This window comes from Sycon ciliatum, chromosome 10 (genome assembly GCF_964019385.1).
Source record: "Sycon ciliatum chromosome 10, ocSycCili1.1, whole genome shotgun sequence".
Lineage (NCBI taxonomy): Eukaryota > Metazoa > Porifera > Calcarea > Leucosolenida > Sycettidae > Sycon > Sycon ciliatum.
The window spans coordinates 4136781-4152401 of NC_088652.1; the positions used below are offsets into that span (position 1 = coordinate 4136781).

Here is a 15621-nt window from a genome sequence, read left to right on the forward strand (position 1 = left end):
TCCTGAGGATAAAAGGGTCAAGGCTATGGTTGGAGGTACTGATACTAGAGAGGTTTCGCTCTACGGAATTACGTATAAAAATAACGTAGAAACTGCACGGAATTTTCATACGTCAAAATCAGAGCTGTTGGGTTTCGCTCTACGTGATTTCTCCACGACTGCTAAACATGCGTTGCTCCTTTGGAGACGCGTTGGCTGCATGCGCCCACCGCATGCACCATGAACCGAAACCGCGTTTTCCATCATATTTTGCACGTGGTGTACGGTGTGTACCTTGTGTTTCGCGCGGCTTGAACGTTGCCATGGACAAATGCGGAAAATGCGAAAAATATTTCAAAAAGTCCTACGGAGGACCCAACGTAGGAAAGAGCTTTCCTACGGAAATCCGTAGAGAGATTTACGTATGAAAGTTGCCCTCGATCCCCGGCGCGTACGACATACGGATTTTCATACGTAATTACGTAGAGCGAAACCTCCCTACTGAGAGATAAACAAGGCACTCCATGATAATAAAAGCTTACACATCTTTTGGTGAGTATGAATGATATCCAGTTGAACCTCTTTAGGACGAACACCAAGGGACCAATGGTATTTATGCTGTGAGTTTGTCTTAACCTATTTTATAACCAGTGAATACAATTATTTCTCCAATAGACACACGAATAGATTTCTTCTACAGCGAAAGCTTCTAAGCCACACCGACTCATTGACTCGTCTCGTATGGAACAAAAGAGTCACTAGAGAGGTTCTGCAAAACGAAAATGCGTACAAACTTTCGCTCTACATCATGAAGTGCGAAACTTCGCACGAACTTTCGCAACTGTGGAAGCGAAACTTGCAGGGAACGCGAAATGAACTGTCGTAGGAAATTTCCTGAGATCGGGTCATGGCGTACGTGCACTTGGCCCGCACAAACTATGAAAATGTTCAGAACGCAAAGTTCGTGCAAAAATTCGTACACACTTTCGCAAGGACTGTGGCGAAACTTCGTTCGAATTTTCGTTTTGCAGTGGCTTTTTTTTAACATGGTTGTAAATGTTTTCGTTCTCACAGAGTGTATTCCGTGACCTACTGTTCTTCATTACTGTCTCTAGTGATGGCAAGACGGCCTGACGTCGTCCAAAGGCCCTGCGGAAGCAATTCACTGCCCTCCTCGTCCATTCAGGGGCTCATTTTACACATTTTACACAAAATGGCAAAGCACCCACCACTAGTTATACCAACGTGGCAGGGAGAATTAAATTATATGCACCAAATTTTCTGGTCAATGTTGATCTACGATAAACTGGCTCTCATTTGCCACCACCCATGTTTCGATACAGCCATCCGGAGCAGAGAAACAGCCAGAAGAATAGCAAATTTTACACATTTGTTAAAAAATGCCAAATGTTAAAAAAAGCCAAATCACCTCGTACTGAACCTTTCTTTAGCAACATGACGGCAACTGAAACAGCAACAGAGAAAGTACGATACATGTACTGCAAATTCTTGCAAGTACTAGAGGTACTACAAACAGATTGCAGATCGTAATTCTTGCTTTGGCGGCACGAAACTTTATTTGGGGCAGTGCAATCTCGGCGGTACTCACAAATCAAACAGCCCAGACTCGAGTAAACAAATCCAATCCTACAAGTGCGAGATTTTCATGAGACGAGACTGCACCCATTGGCTTGTTTCGTATGAAGCAAACAAGTTACTGAACCTCTCCACAATGGATATTTTCCCTGATATGCGAATTTATTTGGCAAACTCGGTCAATGAGTCCTTGAACCTTTCCCTCCAGATTGGGAACTGCCAACGATAGTATGCCACTGACCAGTGCCTTACTTGTAACGTACTAATGTGCAATGAATATGAGTATTTCGACAACACATCTAACATAAGCCTTACCGTCAAGAAGGTGAACTCGCGTTCTTCGCACACTGTAGGCAAGGGCAAAGAGATAAAAATCGATCTAAATCCGAATAAAATCAGCACATGTTTCCGTAAATGAAAGGGTGAGCATAAGCAAATGAATCGAAGGAAACTGGTCAACTCAGAGATCACCTGTCATTGAGTATTCCGTAAAAGGAGGCCTCGGCAGCGGAAAAGCTAAATTTAGAAAGGAGATCCTGTCAGCTTTTCCATTATTTATTGCATTCCGCCCAAAATCAGCACACTTTTCGTAAATGAAAGAGTCAACACAAGCAAATGAATCAAAGGGAACTGGTCAACTCACCTGTCATTGAGTAATATTCCGCGAAAGGAGGTCTCAGCAGCGCCGAAACGAAATAAGTCAGGCCATGCGCCAGGAGACGAAATATCCGAAACAGCTCATGCAAGAAGCAGTTCCAAAGAAGGAAGTTCCTCGTGCATGCACATCCGAAAAGGCAACAACAAAAAGTCTACAATGCACACGCATGCGGCCAGCCGGCCGCGCGATGGTACTCGTACGAGGAGCCATGGAGTAGCTCCCTGGTCCAGGACCAGGTACCGAGCATCTTACGTAGAAACTTACGTAGCTACGTAGACAACGTGTCTGAATAGCGGTGTCGTTAGGTAGCGCCATGTGAACACAATAATAGAAAAGCTGACAGGATCGCTTTTCTAAATTTTACAAGGACACCATACACCCAACATAGCAATTATTACGACTAAGCTTGGCGAAAGCGCAGGTGCCAAGTAGTGTATAGTATGTGCAGCGCAATGGTCCACCGGATCAGTGCAATGGTCCACCGGATCAGTGCAATGGTCCATCGGATCAGTGCAATGGTCCACCGGATCAGTGCAACACATGCATGAAGGTACGCCTCAGTGAAAGTATTGCCACGTAGTGTAATATACTCAAAATCCTTTAATTTAATGCCTCTAAACTATTCAGCGCCCAGACAGGCACATATTAAAAAGCCGAAATACAAAAACATAATAATTATTTGGTCCACGTACTGAGCTCATAGGCACGACAAAAGATTCCAACAGTTCACAACAAAACCCATAAGCAGTGGAGTTGAGATAGCTCCATCATGAAATTTGGTTAGACCATCTGTGCACAAAAATAGGGCTCAGACACTCTGCCTTGATCCAATGCATGTACTGCGTGTGTGTTTGTGTGTGTGTGTGTGTGTGTGTGTGTGTACTGTACTGTGTGCGTGTGTGTGTACTGTATTTGTGTGTGTGTGTGTACAAGTGTGTGTGTGTACAAGTGTGTGTGTGTGTACAAGTGTGTGTGTGTTTGTGTGTGTACAAGTGTGTGTTTTTTCTGCATTGAACACTGTGAGACTGGAGTAGTGCGCATTGAAGGTTGTGTCTTGATAATAGGCCTCGATCAAATATGCTAAAAAAGAGCATATTATGCTCGTCGCATATCAGGAAAAACGTCCATAATATGCCAAAGGCTTAGCAAGATATGCAGAAAGATATGCCAAAATATGCCAAAATATGCTCGACATAAGCAGAAAGTGTAGATCATTTCAGTAAAATTACAACCTTAGAATATTCATTGGCTTCACGGCTATCATGCTTACGGTGCAGATCAAAACACATGCGGAATAGTATGGCTGGGGTGTGTCCCCAGCAACAGTAGCGATAGTGTTCATCCATGGGGAAATGTAGCAAATGCCTCAACCATTCCAAATTCATCCATAAAAGGCATTTCTGAACGCATTTTGTCCATAATATGAATGTTTTTTCCTCATTTTCTTCAGAATATTTGAATTATATGCTGGCTTCATTCCAATATTCCCTTTGTCGCTCAATATGCCATAATTATATGAACTGTCTCACAAAATATGCGGAAATATGCGCAAGAATATTTGGTCGAGGCCTACTTGATAACATCGTGTGTTTGTTCTGCCAATTGCAAATTCCGTTTACCAGTGGGCACTCCCAGCTTCCCAAGCGGCTATGACGCCAGCAACGTGATAATCGATCCAAATACATCCACGTTCGCTTGTGCAGCCGGCTATTATGCCCAGTGCACCGTGAATTTCAAATGCGCTGGAGGTCTGAACAACCTGCCAGCCATAGCTAGCCAACAGGCTGGTCGACTGGTCTGGACAAATCTGCCAACATGTCACCAACTGGGTAAGAGTACTAGAGGATATCAGTTTTTACTTTTATGTTTGAAACAAATACGAGTCGTGAAAAATCATTTATTCATCCATCGCTGGACAGAACATAATCTGTCCTCAGTATAAAATAGTCAGCGTGGAGACAATCAGTATAAAATAGTCAGCGTGGAGACAATCATTTAAAAATAGCAGTAAATAGGATGATTTCCGACGTCATCACTACACATCAACGAACTCATGAAGGGGTTTTCCAAAATGGATTTTCACGTCACATTCATCAGTTAAATATCGTGACTAAAGGTTAACCATGCAAAACAATTTTTTAGTATACAAGCTACGATTGTTTAGTTAAGAAAGTAGAACCCCCTACACACCATAACAAAAGTTACTCGATAGGTTGACTGACCGGTTTCATCTTGTTTCAAGAATCATCAGAGTGAGGGAAATGAGTAACGAAAATTACAAAATTACGAAAATAGCAGGGCCAACTCACTTGACCAATGGTATCTATAACACATGTGGACCCGATAACGCCGCTGGGAGCCCAAAGAGGCAGAGGGGTAGGGGTAATTGGAGTGTGTTCTAGAAGTGATAATACCGCAACCCCTTCGTTGTCTATTTGTGTTTTTTTTATGGCTACCGAGGGTAGCCATGAGTAGACAGTGAGAGTGTATCCAGGATAGGGTCCAGCGGATAATGCCGGCATTATATTCGGCATTATCCGAGCATCAGAGCATTATGGAGCATTAGAAAGGAATAAAACCAGCATTATGTGAGGTTTGAGCGGCCTAACGAGTTTCAAAGTGGATAATATCGGGAAATCCCAGGTTTTTGGCAACAATCGGCTACAATCATGATCATGAGATGTTGGCTGATGATTGGTTTTTGTCATGAAACTCTGAGTAACAGCGAAACAGCACTATTTTACTCCTTTTGTGTACCTCTTGCGTACTACGCTCCGCCAATTCCGGGCATTTGAGCACTATGCATAGTACGGGCGCATGACTTTGTGATTGTGTAGACACGTAACACCTTTAGCACTAACGCTACATAACTATTGCTACAATATACATAAAATAGCGATGTGGTCAGGTAAATGTATACAAGCAATTTGTGAAGCATGCCCAACCGAGGCCGTGCCGAGGCAGTTCAAGCGACACAAATTCGGAGAAATGCCGGTTTTACGAGGTTTCTTTTACTTTTAGAATAATGGAGAGCTATGAAGGAGACATACGCGAAGTGAATATCAAACAGACGAAGAAGAGTTTTCTCGTTGTGCCAGAGGCTCTGGCGATAGCATCTCTAGCGATACTGAAGTAGACACTGATGCATTGTTAAATTTGGACCAGGATGAAGGAGGGACTAAAAACAGAAAGAGCTCGTTCCAAAAGAACTGCCTTTGCCGAGTCCAGCTCAGGAGGCTCGAAAAGAACTAGAATTTCTCATGGTTTCAGTACCAAGTCGATTGCTCAGCAGCGCCTGTCTTACTTTCCTGATGAAGCACGTACAGTTACATGTAGTTGTGGACGGTTGTAATGCCAGGCCTACAGTCAAATGCTAACAGAAAAGAAGAGTATTGTGGCAAGCCATACGTCTACACACCATCTCAAGGAGAAGATGAGAGCACAAGCAAAGGATGTATAATACTACTAATAATAACTTTATTAGGATGACCCAAAGGCTGACCTCCTACCATGTAGAGTGGCAAAATAACTTCTGACCACGTGTTTTCAGGATTTCCGCAAATGGGAGGGCTCTCCATCTGAGATAGTATCTCAGGAGCTGGCCTTGCGTCTGGTGTTTCAGATGAAGACACTATTCACAGAGTGGACGCAGTGACAGCTTGTCTGCAGGAAGGAATACTATTTGCCAAGATTAACTTCATCCCAACAATGAATGACTACCTGCAATAATGGTTTCATCTCTCACTACATGAATAATTAGGTGAAATATTTGATACACCGACTATTCTGCCTCAACCCTGCATCAAAGTTGGAATGGAGAGCAGTCAATGGAGAAGCGATTATGTCTCATCGTGCTAAGAAGTGGTGGAGCTCGTGAGAGATAAGGGGGCAGCTTCAGAGGCAGATCGACGATACATGTATGCATAATTTCCTGAAAATTTGACAATGTCCAGACTTTCTTCCATTTTTGTCCCAAACCAAGAGCATTATATCCCTTGTTAAAGCATTATAATCAGCATTATAAGGCAGTTTTTGGAGCACGATGTTTAGCACTACACGAACATTTTCGGAGCATTATCTGGACCCTAATGGAGGAAGAGCAGAGATTTGTTGCATTACTCATTGGACTTGTACCAGTAGGTAATAAGACCTCTGCTAGTTTTGACAGAGGCCTTTTGTTTTCAACACATTTCTCTACTTCAGTGGTGACTGGAAGCGGCAACGGCAAGCAAGAGACAATACAGATGCTTGCCTGGTGGAAGTGGGCGGTCAATGCAGTGGGCATTGCGCTGGTGGTTGCAATGGGCATTGGATTAGTGTTGTGGCGGAGGGAACAGAAAAGCTCAAGCCCACGTGTGGGAATACCGGTCCCAAATACCGTCAACGAAGACAGGTTAGTTTCATTAGTTTCACACTCATGCTTTCAGCTGCACCATAGCTCAGTGAGTGCGTTCGACTATGCCCGCGAATCGATTCATGAATCGATTCACGCTATTCACATCACCAAATGTGATTGAATAGGGTGAATGTATTCCGAACCGATTCCAGGGCTCATGACATGAAAATCGACCGTCTTGAATGCATGCAAATGGATTCATGAATCGATTCAAGTGCGTAATCGAACGCACTCACTGGTTAGGGCATCGCTGGCCTCAAGCAAAGGTCCCTGGTTCAAGTCCTGGTTGTAACAGTCAAAAATGTCTTCAGCCTTTCCCCTTTTCCATTCGGTCAACTAATGAATGTTTGTGCTTTCAATTTGGGAACACGGTCAACTGGGTACTCACAGCTCGGAGTGAGGGTAACAAGGATGCAGTTTACAGGGTTATGGGCCGTTACACGCCCGATTGGTTGAGAGACTCACCTACTCTCCCCTGACTCACTTGTGAGGTCTGCATTCGCCACTCATTTGTGCAAGGCATAGGCATAGTGGTGGCCTGCGGAAGCGAAGGCTAGTTTGTGTGTTTCTGAACATTCAAGCGATGCCAACGCGAATCCCGCGAATTATTATTATTATTAAAAGGATTTGTCTCTCCCCCCCCCCCACATGTTTAAGAATTATTGCTTTTTTGTAGTATTGAAGGTGCTGAGACTGTACTCAATCGAATGAGAGAGCGCTGCACAGTCGATAGATGACCATACAGGGTAGTCTGTTCCATCTCTCAACACACTCAACCGCTGCATCTTTGGCCCATAATTATGATGTCCACCATGTTGGCCCCACTGTTCAGATGCCAATATCACATTTTGCACAAATTTAGTCACATTCCTTATATTTTACTGCAAACCACTCACCCAATTCCTAATACAAGAAAGAAAGATTCCTAGCTATTCATTGTTATAGGAAACGAGCGGAATTCGCCTTGTACGTACTTGGATAAGACATACACTTGATCAGGATGGGCAGTGTTACGGGAAGGCGTGTGTTGCTCCAGAAGGAAGTGATTTCGGATGAAACACAGGTCAGATTCTTAAGCACTCAGTCATACTTTACTGTTATAGGTCTGACTGGTCTTTCGACAGCTTCATTGCATTGCACAAAATGTCTGTTGGCATTCATGCTGTGTGTTTTTGTGCAGCGGAATGCCAATCTACGATAGTCCCTATGCCAACTGAGAGGTCAACGGCCTCTATAACGAAGTCTATGTAAAGCGTCCCCTCAAAAACACTGAAAGGGATTCTCCCGGAAGCCTCACTCGGTGGCCGACGGGATGATGAAGGCGATTTCAACTCTAGCACTAGTCGGAGGAGAAGGCGAAATAATGGGAGCACCAGTGGGCTAAGCAAGACTGGTCTTCCTACTAGGCATGCATGTGATGCACCATGCTCAGTGAACCCTCGCAGTACTACACTCAAGCAAAGTCTCCGGCTAGCTGTATGCTCAGTCTATACATTCTTCATCTTATCTTTTTTTTCTTTCTTTTTTAATGCCAGAAGTCGTCTTCATAATAACGAGGCAGATTTGCCTGTTTGTTGTACGACCTTAAATAAATCCAACCAACCAACCACTCAAACCAACACAGTACACCGGACAATAACCAGATACAAATAACATAAAGCCCATAACAGACGGCCAATGGGACATGCTTGTGGACCATTAGTTCACTCCCACCCACCTCATCGAATCCACAGTTGAAATATGGAAACTGGATGGCTTTTCCAGGAAGCAGCAAATGAAGAATTCAGCGGTGCAAGGTTGCTCGACTCTTCATCAAGTACACTGCAAGAAGATGCCAACCTTTATCATCTGTTGTCATAGAGAAGATTATTCAATTCGTCCCAAGGGTCTCCACTTGTGCTACTTTGCACTGCACTTTTTTTCTTTCTTTTTTTTACTAGAATCACGTAAACCCGTCATGTGTGAGCCATGAATACGGGGCATTGTGGGCAAGTGAGTTTGCTGCCTGAAGGTGAGCATATCAGCAACACTAACTCACCGTACTTTGGTCCTTTCCGGGCCTTGTTTTCTTGCCTATGTCGACTCTGGCTAATCAGAGCCCAAACTGGCCTGGGAAGCGGAATTTTGGCTCGTGTACATCGCGTACTTTCTTTAATATGCTTTCCACAATTTTTGCGTTAAACATGCTTGCCACAATTGTGGATTAGACCTCGCCTTTGCTCTTTAAGCTGTGTTTGATCACATTATGCTGCCGGCTTCTCTTTTCCTCTCTTTGCATCTGACACAATGTTTCAATAGAAAACAAATAGGCGTCACTAGTTTTCGACTAAATGCTCTTGCGTTGCCGATAGTTTGCGATGAATTTCTGAAAAGCTGTCTAATTGTATGGCTTTGCGTACCCAGACACCATGCATGATGCGATAGTCCGGTTACACAGCTGTAAAAACTATTGCGTTATTCCACGGAAATGAGTTCTCTGAGCTTGCCGCGCGTTCCGACTTTGAAGTACAACTTCGAGAAGCTCCGGTTTCTCATTCCCCTTGGTACATGTCTATTTGTGTCGGTGGGTGTGGGTGGGCGTGGGTGGTGTGGGTGTTGGAATGAGTAGTATTGTGTGTATATACCTATGAAAGAATCCTCTATCTAATTTTTGCAAACTAGGAAGCGAGGGCGGCTCAAAGCGGGCCAAATCACGAAGAGGAGACCAATGGGAGAAGAAAGAAAGTGGCACAATAGGATCGAAACAGAGTCAAACGTCTCGGGAAGCTGAACTTTGGCACAAAAAAAAGGATTTATAAGATGTGATACGGGGAAAAAGACTTCAGGGAGCTGAACTAATTCTATTCATTCCTGATAGGTGTTTGAATAGAGACCAGAGTTTAACATCAGTTCGTGACATACAGCTGATGATGTTAATGCCGTGAGGCAGAAAGCTCAACTGTCTACAACATAAACTGGAGAAGCACAAGGAGATGCCCCCGTTAAGAATCATAGAACATATCCTGTATGGTGACAGATAATGAACGACGTTGCCCAGGAAACGAGAGTCTGAAAAATGTGCCACAACTCTAGTTCCCCTTGCTGCTGCTAGCTCGCAGAGCTGTCCACTTTTCACATACCAACTGTGGAGTGGTGGGAGACGGAGCTCTCCAGTGCAGCAAGGATGTCTCTGGTCAAGCTTATAATAATAATGATAAGCTTCATGTCTAACCGGCTAGGGGTGGGTTATGGGATGTGGTTGCTTGTGTGCAGTGGGCAGTAACCCACAGCACCTGACACCACCTTGTCTAGATGAAGCAATCCGGCAAGCTGGCTTCACTCTTCCCTCCTTGAAGGGGGCTCTCGAAGCTTTTGTTATCGCTAAGGGATTTTGGTTCGCTGTCCAGCTGTGGCCCTCCATCAGTGACGTCTGCAAGGCTCCAATTTGACACGGACACCTGGCAGGAGTGGTCGTCGTTCACGCCCAGAAAACTGCCCACGTCGCCGTCATCCATTCGGCTTTGGAACGCCAAGTCGAACTCCCCTTCTCTCACCGCCAGCGTTGCGGCTGTGTTTGCACGCTTCATCCAGTCATCATTGGTATTAGCAGGCTTGTTGCGGGAAAATCCCAGGTATCTGTTCGTGTTGTTTGGCTGGTTGTCATTTTTTTGATAGATTTCATTGTAGAGATTCTCGTCGCACCCAATGCAAGAGCTATCTATGTACGGACTGCCATAGATTCTTCCACCGCTACATAAACACATACACAAGAAGGATGGCATCAGGCAACTTCTATAACAGTTTATCTAAGATAATGCCTGGATGCAGTGAATGGGATTTTCGGTCTTTGACCACATGCTGGTGAGCTGATCTACTCACCTCCCACCGCTTTAGGAGCTGCATCTGCGCCTTGATCCTTGAAGGGTTGTGGCGTTCCTACGGATGCGGAAAACTCGGCCTCTATATAGATAAACCGAGTCTCACGCGAGCCGTGAAATTTTTAAAGATAATGCCTGCTCAATCGGCATCAGGACAATGCGCTCACAGAAATCCAACCCAAAGTGCAAAGCCGCACGTCGCCCTGGATTAGTTCGGACTACATCACTGTAATTATTTCAAATGGTGAACTGTACTATTCGGCCAATAAAATGTAAAGAACTCTTCCTCTCCTCTCCTCCATGCGCTCTCACAGCCGACTCACTGCTACCCTCAGTAGCCATTACACACACACCAACCAAGGAAGGGTTGCAGGTAGATACTGAAATTACTCCTGACAGCTGTTTTGCCTTCATAAGGCTCATCAGAGAAGGTGATATTGAATAGGATGATATCAGGTGGAGATGGTCAGATTTATACTACAAAACATGGGCGCAAGATTACGGGCAAAGTGTGAGAATGAGAAGTTACAATTCTCCAGCAACACAGTGCCAGGGGTCCAAGAAAATGGCAGGTGAGTAATCCAATCACAAGCTGCTAGCCTCTCCAGCAACACAGTGCCACGGGTTCCAAGAAAATGGCAGGTGAGAAATCCAATCACAAGCTGCTAACATTAATTTTCTAACGGCTAGGTGATAGTTTTTAAGAATTTTGGCGAGCCACAGCAAAACAGCTGTCAGGAGTAATTTCAGTATCTACCTGCAACCCTTCCTTGCTTGGTTTGTGTAATGGCTACTGAGGGTAGCAGTGAGTCGGCTGTGAGAGCGCATGGAGGAGAGGAGAGGAAGAGTTCTTTACATCACTGTAGTAGTACATATGCTGGTCCAGCTGCATTCATGCCACCCCTAGGGAGACAGCGTTTTTTTCTGTAATCTGTAGTTTCTGTAGAGTGCTTGGGTTGCAATAAAGCAGAGACCCTACGGTCGGTCAAGCTTCCCCTGCCTCTCCCCCACTCCTGCCATTCCATATGTCTCATCGCTGCCTTGCTGCTTTGTGCTGTCAAATGGTATGTGTTTTTGAAAGAAAAAACCCGAAAAACAGCCGTGCAAATAGAGGGCTCCAAACAGTACAGTAGTACAGTAGAACCTGTAACTAAAGACCACCTGGTAGTACAGTAAAACCTGTAACTAAAGACCACCTGGTAGTACAGACCACTTCGCCAGGCATGGACGGTCTCACATTCAGGGCGACATGCAGCTTTGCACTTTGGGTTGGATTTCTGTGAGCGCAACTGTACTAACAACATTGCTCTGTTGCCGATTCAGCAGGGATTATCTTAGATAAACTATTGAGTTATGAGTAAACTGTTGCCTGATGCCATCCTTCTTGTGTATGTGTTAATGTAGCAGTGGAAGAATCTATGACAGTCCGTACATAGATAACTCTTGCATTGGGTGCGATGAGAATCTCTACAATGAAATCTATCAAAAAAATGACAACCAGCCAAACAACACGAACAGATACCTGGGATTTTCCCGCAACAAGCCCACTAATACCAATCATGACTGGATGAAGCGTGCAAACACAGCCGCAACGCTGGCGGTGGGAGAAGGGGAGTTCGACTCGGCGTTCCAAAGCCGAATGGATGCAGGCGACGTGGGCAGTTTTCTGGGCGTAAACGACGACCACTCCTGCCAGGTGTCCGTGTCAAATTGGAGCCTGGCTGACGTCACCGATGGAGGGCCACAGCTGGACAGCAAACCAGAATCCCTTAGCGATAACAAAAGTTTTGAGAGCCCCCTTTAAGGAGGGAAGAGTGAAGCCAGCTTGCCGGATTGCTTCATCTAGACGAGGTGGTGTCAGGTGCCGAGGGTTACTGCCGACTGCACACAAGGAACCACATCCCATAACTGACCCCTAACCTGATAGACATGAAGCTAATCATTATACCAGGTTGACCAGAGACAAGCTTGCTGCACTGGAGAGCTCTGTCTCCCACCACTCCACAGTTGGAATGTGAAAAGTCGACAGCTCTGCAAGCTAGCAGCAGCAAGGAGACCTGGAAATGGTGGCACATTTTTCGGACTCTCGTTTACTTGGGCAGCGTCGGTCATTATCTGTCACCATAGAGGATGTTCTATAATTCTTAACAGGGGCATCTCCTTGTGCTTCTCCGGTATATGCTATAGAAAGTTGGGCTTTCTGCCCCACGGCATTCACATCATCAGTGGCATCTCACTTACTAATGTTCAACCTTGGTCTCTATTCAAACACCTTTCAGTCATGAATAGAATAAGTTCGGCTCCCTCGAAGTCATTTTCCCCGTATTACATCTTATAAATATTTTTGTGCCAAAGTTCAACCCCCGCTTGCCCCATTTAGCTTCCGGAGACGTCTGACTCTGTTTTGATCCTATTGTGCCACTTTCTTTCTTCTCCCATTGGTCTCCTCTTCGCCCCCCCCCCCCTCCATCTCTCCCTCCATACCTGTGCAGTAGGTGCTGATATTTCATACACACTTGGGCAGTGCAAGTTTCCTGCTGTATGCTGTAGAGTGGCCACTGATGTGTAACGATTCGCTTCGGCGACGAAGTTCGGCGGCAGCGAGCCTGGTGTCGCTCCAGCGAAACCACGTGTGTGTGGTCACACATACAAACAGGGCACAACTCCTGCTTTGGCGGAAAATGAGACTGTGGTGCATACGGTACGGAGAATAGACGAGGTCAATGACTATAACTTGCACGCATTTTTGTTGCATGGACATCATACGCATACAAATTTCTCGTAGCAAGTCCATATACAGCAGACCGTGGTGTTTTCCGCTGAAGCGAATCCGCAGAAGCGACAGTCTCGCTTCGAAAATTTTGGAGGAAGCGGATTGGAGTTTCCGCTGAAGCGGAAGTTCCGCTTTTCGCCGTTGCCATGCCATTTTTCGCTCCTGCGACCTCGCTTCAGCGTATACGCTACTTTCGAGTGCATGTGTGACCGGGCCCTTAGGGCCCGGTCACACATGCACTCGAAAGTGGCGTATACGCTGAAGCGAGGTCGCAGAAGCGAAAAATGGCATGGCAACGGCGAAAAGCGGAACTTCCGCTTCAGCGGAAACTCCAATCCGCTTCCTCCAAAATTTTCGAAGCGAGACTGTCGCTTCTGCGGATTCGCTTCAGCGGAAAACACCACGGTCTGCTGTATATGGACTTGCTACGAGAAATTTGTATGCGTATGATTTCCATGCAACAAAAATGCGTGCAAGATATTCATTGACCTCGTCTATTCTCCGTACCGTATGTACCACAGTCCACTTTACTCTCATTTTCCGCCAAAGTAGGAGTTGTGCCCTGTTTGCATGTGTGACCATACACACGTGGTTTCGCTGGAGCGACACCAGGTTCGCTGCCGCCGAACCTCGTCGCCGAAGCGAAACCCCAATGCATGTGTGACCGGGCCCTAAGGAGAAAGAAAGCGGCACAATGTGATCAAACACAGCTCTTAAAATGCTTCAGGAAGCTGAAAGAGCAAAGGCAGACTACTTAAGTGACCGGCAGCAAAGAGTTGTCACTGGGAACCAGCACAGCAAGGTATTCCAGCCCAGCAGTGGTGTGCCCCAGGGTTCCGTACTTGGTCCTCTGCTGTTTGTCCTCTATGTCCGTGGTGTGGCAGCTGAAGTGCAACCGTATGGTGTGCGGACAGTTCAGTTCGCAGATGACATCATGCTCTATATTAGTAGCAGGGACAAACATCAGCTGGAACGCAATATGTCTTCTGCAGTTACACACCTGGCCAGATGGCTTGCCAGCAGGAACCTGGTACTAAACGAGAGTAAAACCCAGATTTTGTTCATCCCTGCCCATCGTTCTGTGAATCCTCGTGTCAGCGTTATGTGCTCTGGAGTTCAGCTGGCACAAGTAGAATCCGCAAAGTATCTTGGTGTCCACATGGACCAAGATCTAAAGTGGACCACAATGGTCAACCAGATCGCCAAGCGAGCTGCCTGTAAAATAGCTGTCCTGTTTAGAAACAGGCGCTGCATGCCCCTCCCGTGCCGCATCACATACCTGAAGTCCCTGATCCTTCCTGACTTCCTGTATGCTAGCAACTGTTTCTCTGCTGGCCTCACCTCACATCAGCTCGAGCGCCTAGAGCGGCTACTCAAGCGCGCAGTCCGCTGTGTTTACAACGCTCCATTTGCATCACCATCTGCGCCGCTGTATTGCCAATTGCGATTGCACTCGCTAGAAGTTATGTACTGCCACAAGCTGCTTGGCTACACTTGGCGCTGCCTTCAGGGTAAATGCAGCACATTGCTTACCGATATGTTCAGTCCTCTTAATGCCGGCCGTGCTACACGTAGTCAGGGAAATCGAGCACTTAAATTTCCAGTCACTAAGACATCCGCTGGCACACATTCTGCCTCATTCCAATGTGTATCACTGTGGAACAGGCTCCAGCCCGACATCAGGAAAATCCCACAGTACCACCGATTCATGCGATCCCTCCCAGCACATGCTGCTTTTCAGTAATGCCACTGCCCGCTGTACTATTATTTCCTTTACTGGCCTAACTGGCTTTAACAAAGTAATACTTTACTACCCACTCTACTCAGTGTCATTACCTTCATTGGCCTTTTATAATTTATTCTCCTTTTTAGTCGATATCATGTAATTAGGCAAATTTGCCTGTTTGTTCTTCGACTCTAAATAAACAAACAAACAAAGGTGAGGTCTAATGTCTTGGTTTTAAGCGCTTATTGGATGATCCAGTTTGGTTTGAACGATATCGTGCAATTTTGTTTGACAACGTTGGCAACGTTTAGTCTCTCACCAGCTACATGTACACATGGTTCATTCAGCATACGTTTTTCTTCTTTTCTCTTTATGTTCACCACTCATCCCCCTTATTTTCTAAACATTTGAACATTTACACTGATGTATGAACATTTACACTGATGATTATACATTGTTTATTTATTTATTTTTTGGTCCCATCGGCCTCTTCATATTTGTGCAGCTGCACTGTTGAGCTTCCGATGTAAACCAAATAATAATAATAATAATAATGCAAAATTGTAGAAAGCATGTTTAACGCAAAAAATTGTAGAAAGCATTATTACAGAAAGTGTGTGATGTACACGAGCCAAA

At 45.4% G+C, this 15621-nt stretch overlaps 1 protein-coding gene across 1 annotated transcript in view; it reads left to right on the forward strand.

Annotated features, from left to right (window-relative positions):
- The window catches only part of LOC135826258 (uncharacterized), a 28792-nt gene extending 19670 nt beyond the window's left edge, over positions 1-9122 (forward strand). Inside the window, exons 7-9 of the mRNA XM_065338889.1 lie at positions 3856-4062; positions 6437-6626; positions 7810-9122. Of these exons, the coding sequence (XP_065194961.1) occupies positions 3856-4062; positions 6437-6626; positions 7810-7846 (434 nt within the window). The 3' untranslated portion in view covers positions 7847-9122. The remainder of the gene's footprint in view (positions 1-3855; positions 4063-6436; positions 6627-7809) is intronic.
- Positions 9123-15621: the final 6499 nt, after the last annotated feature.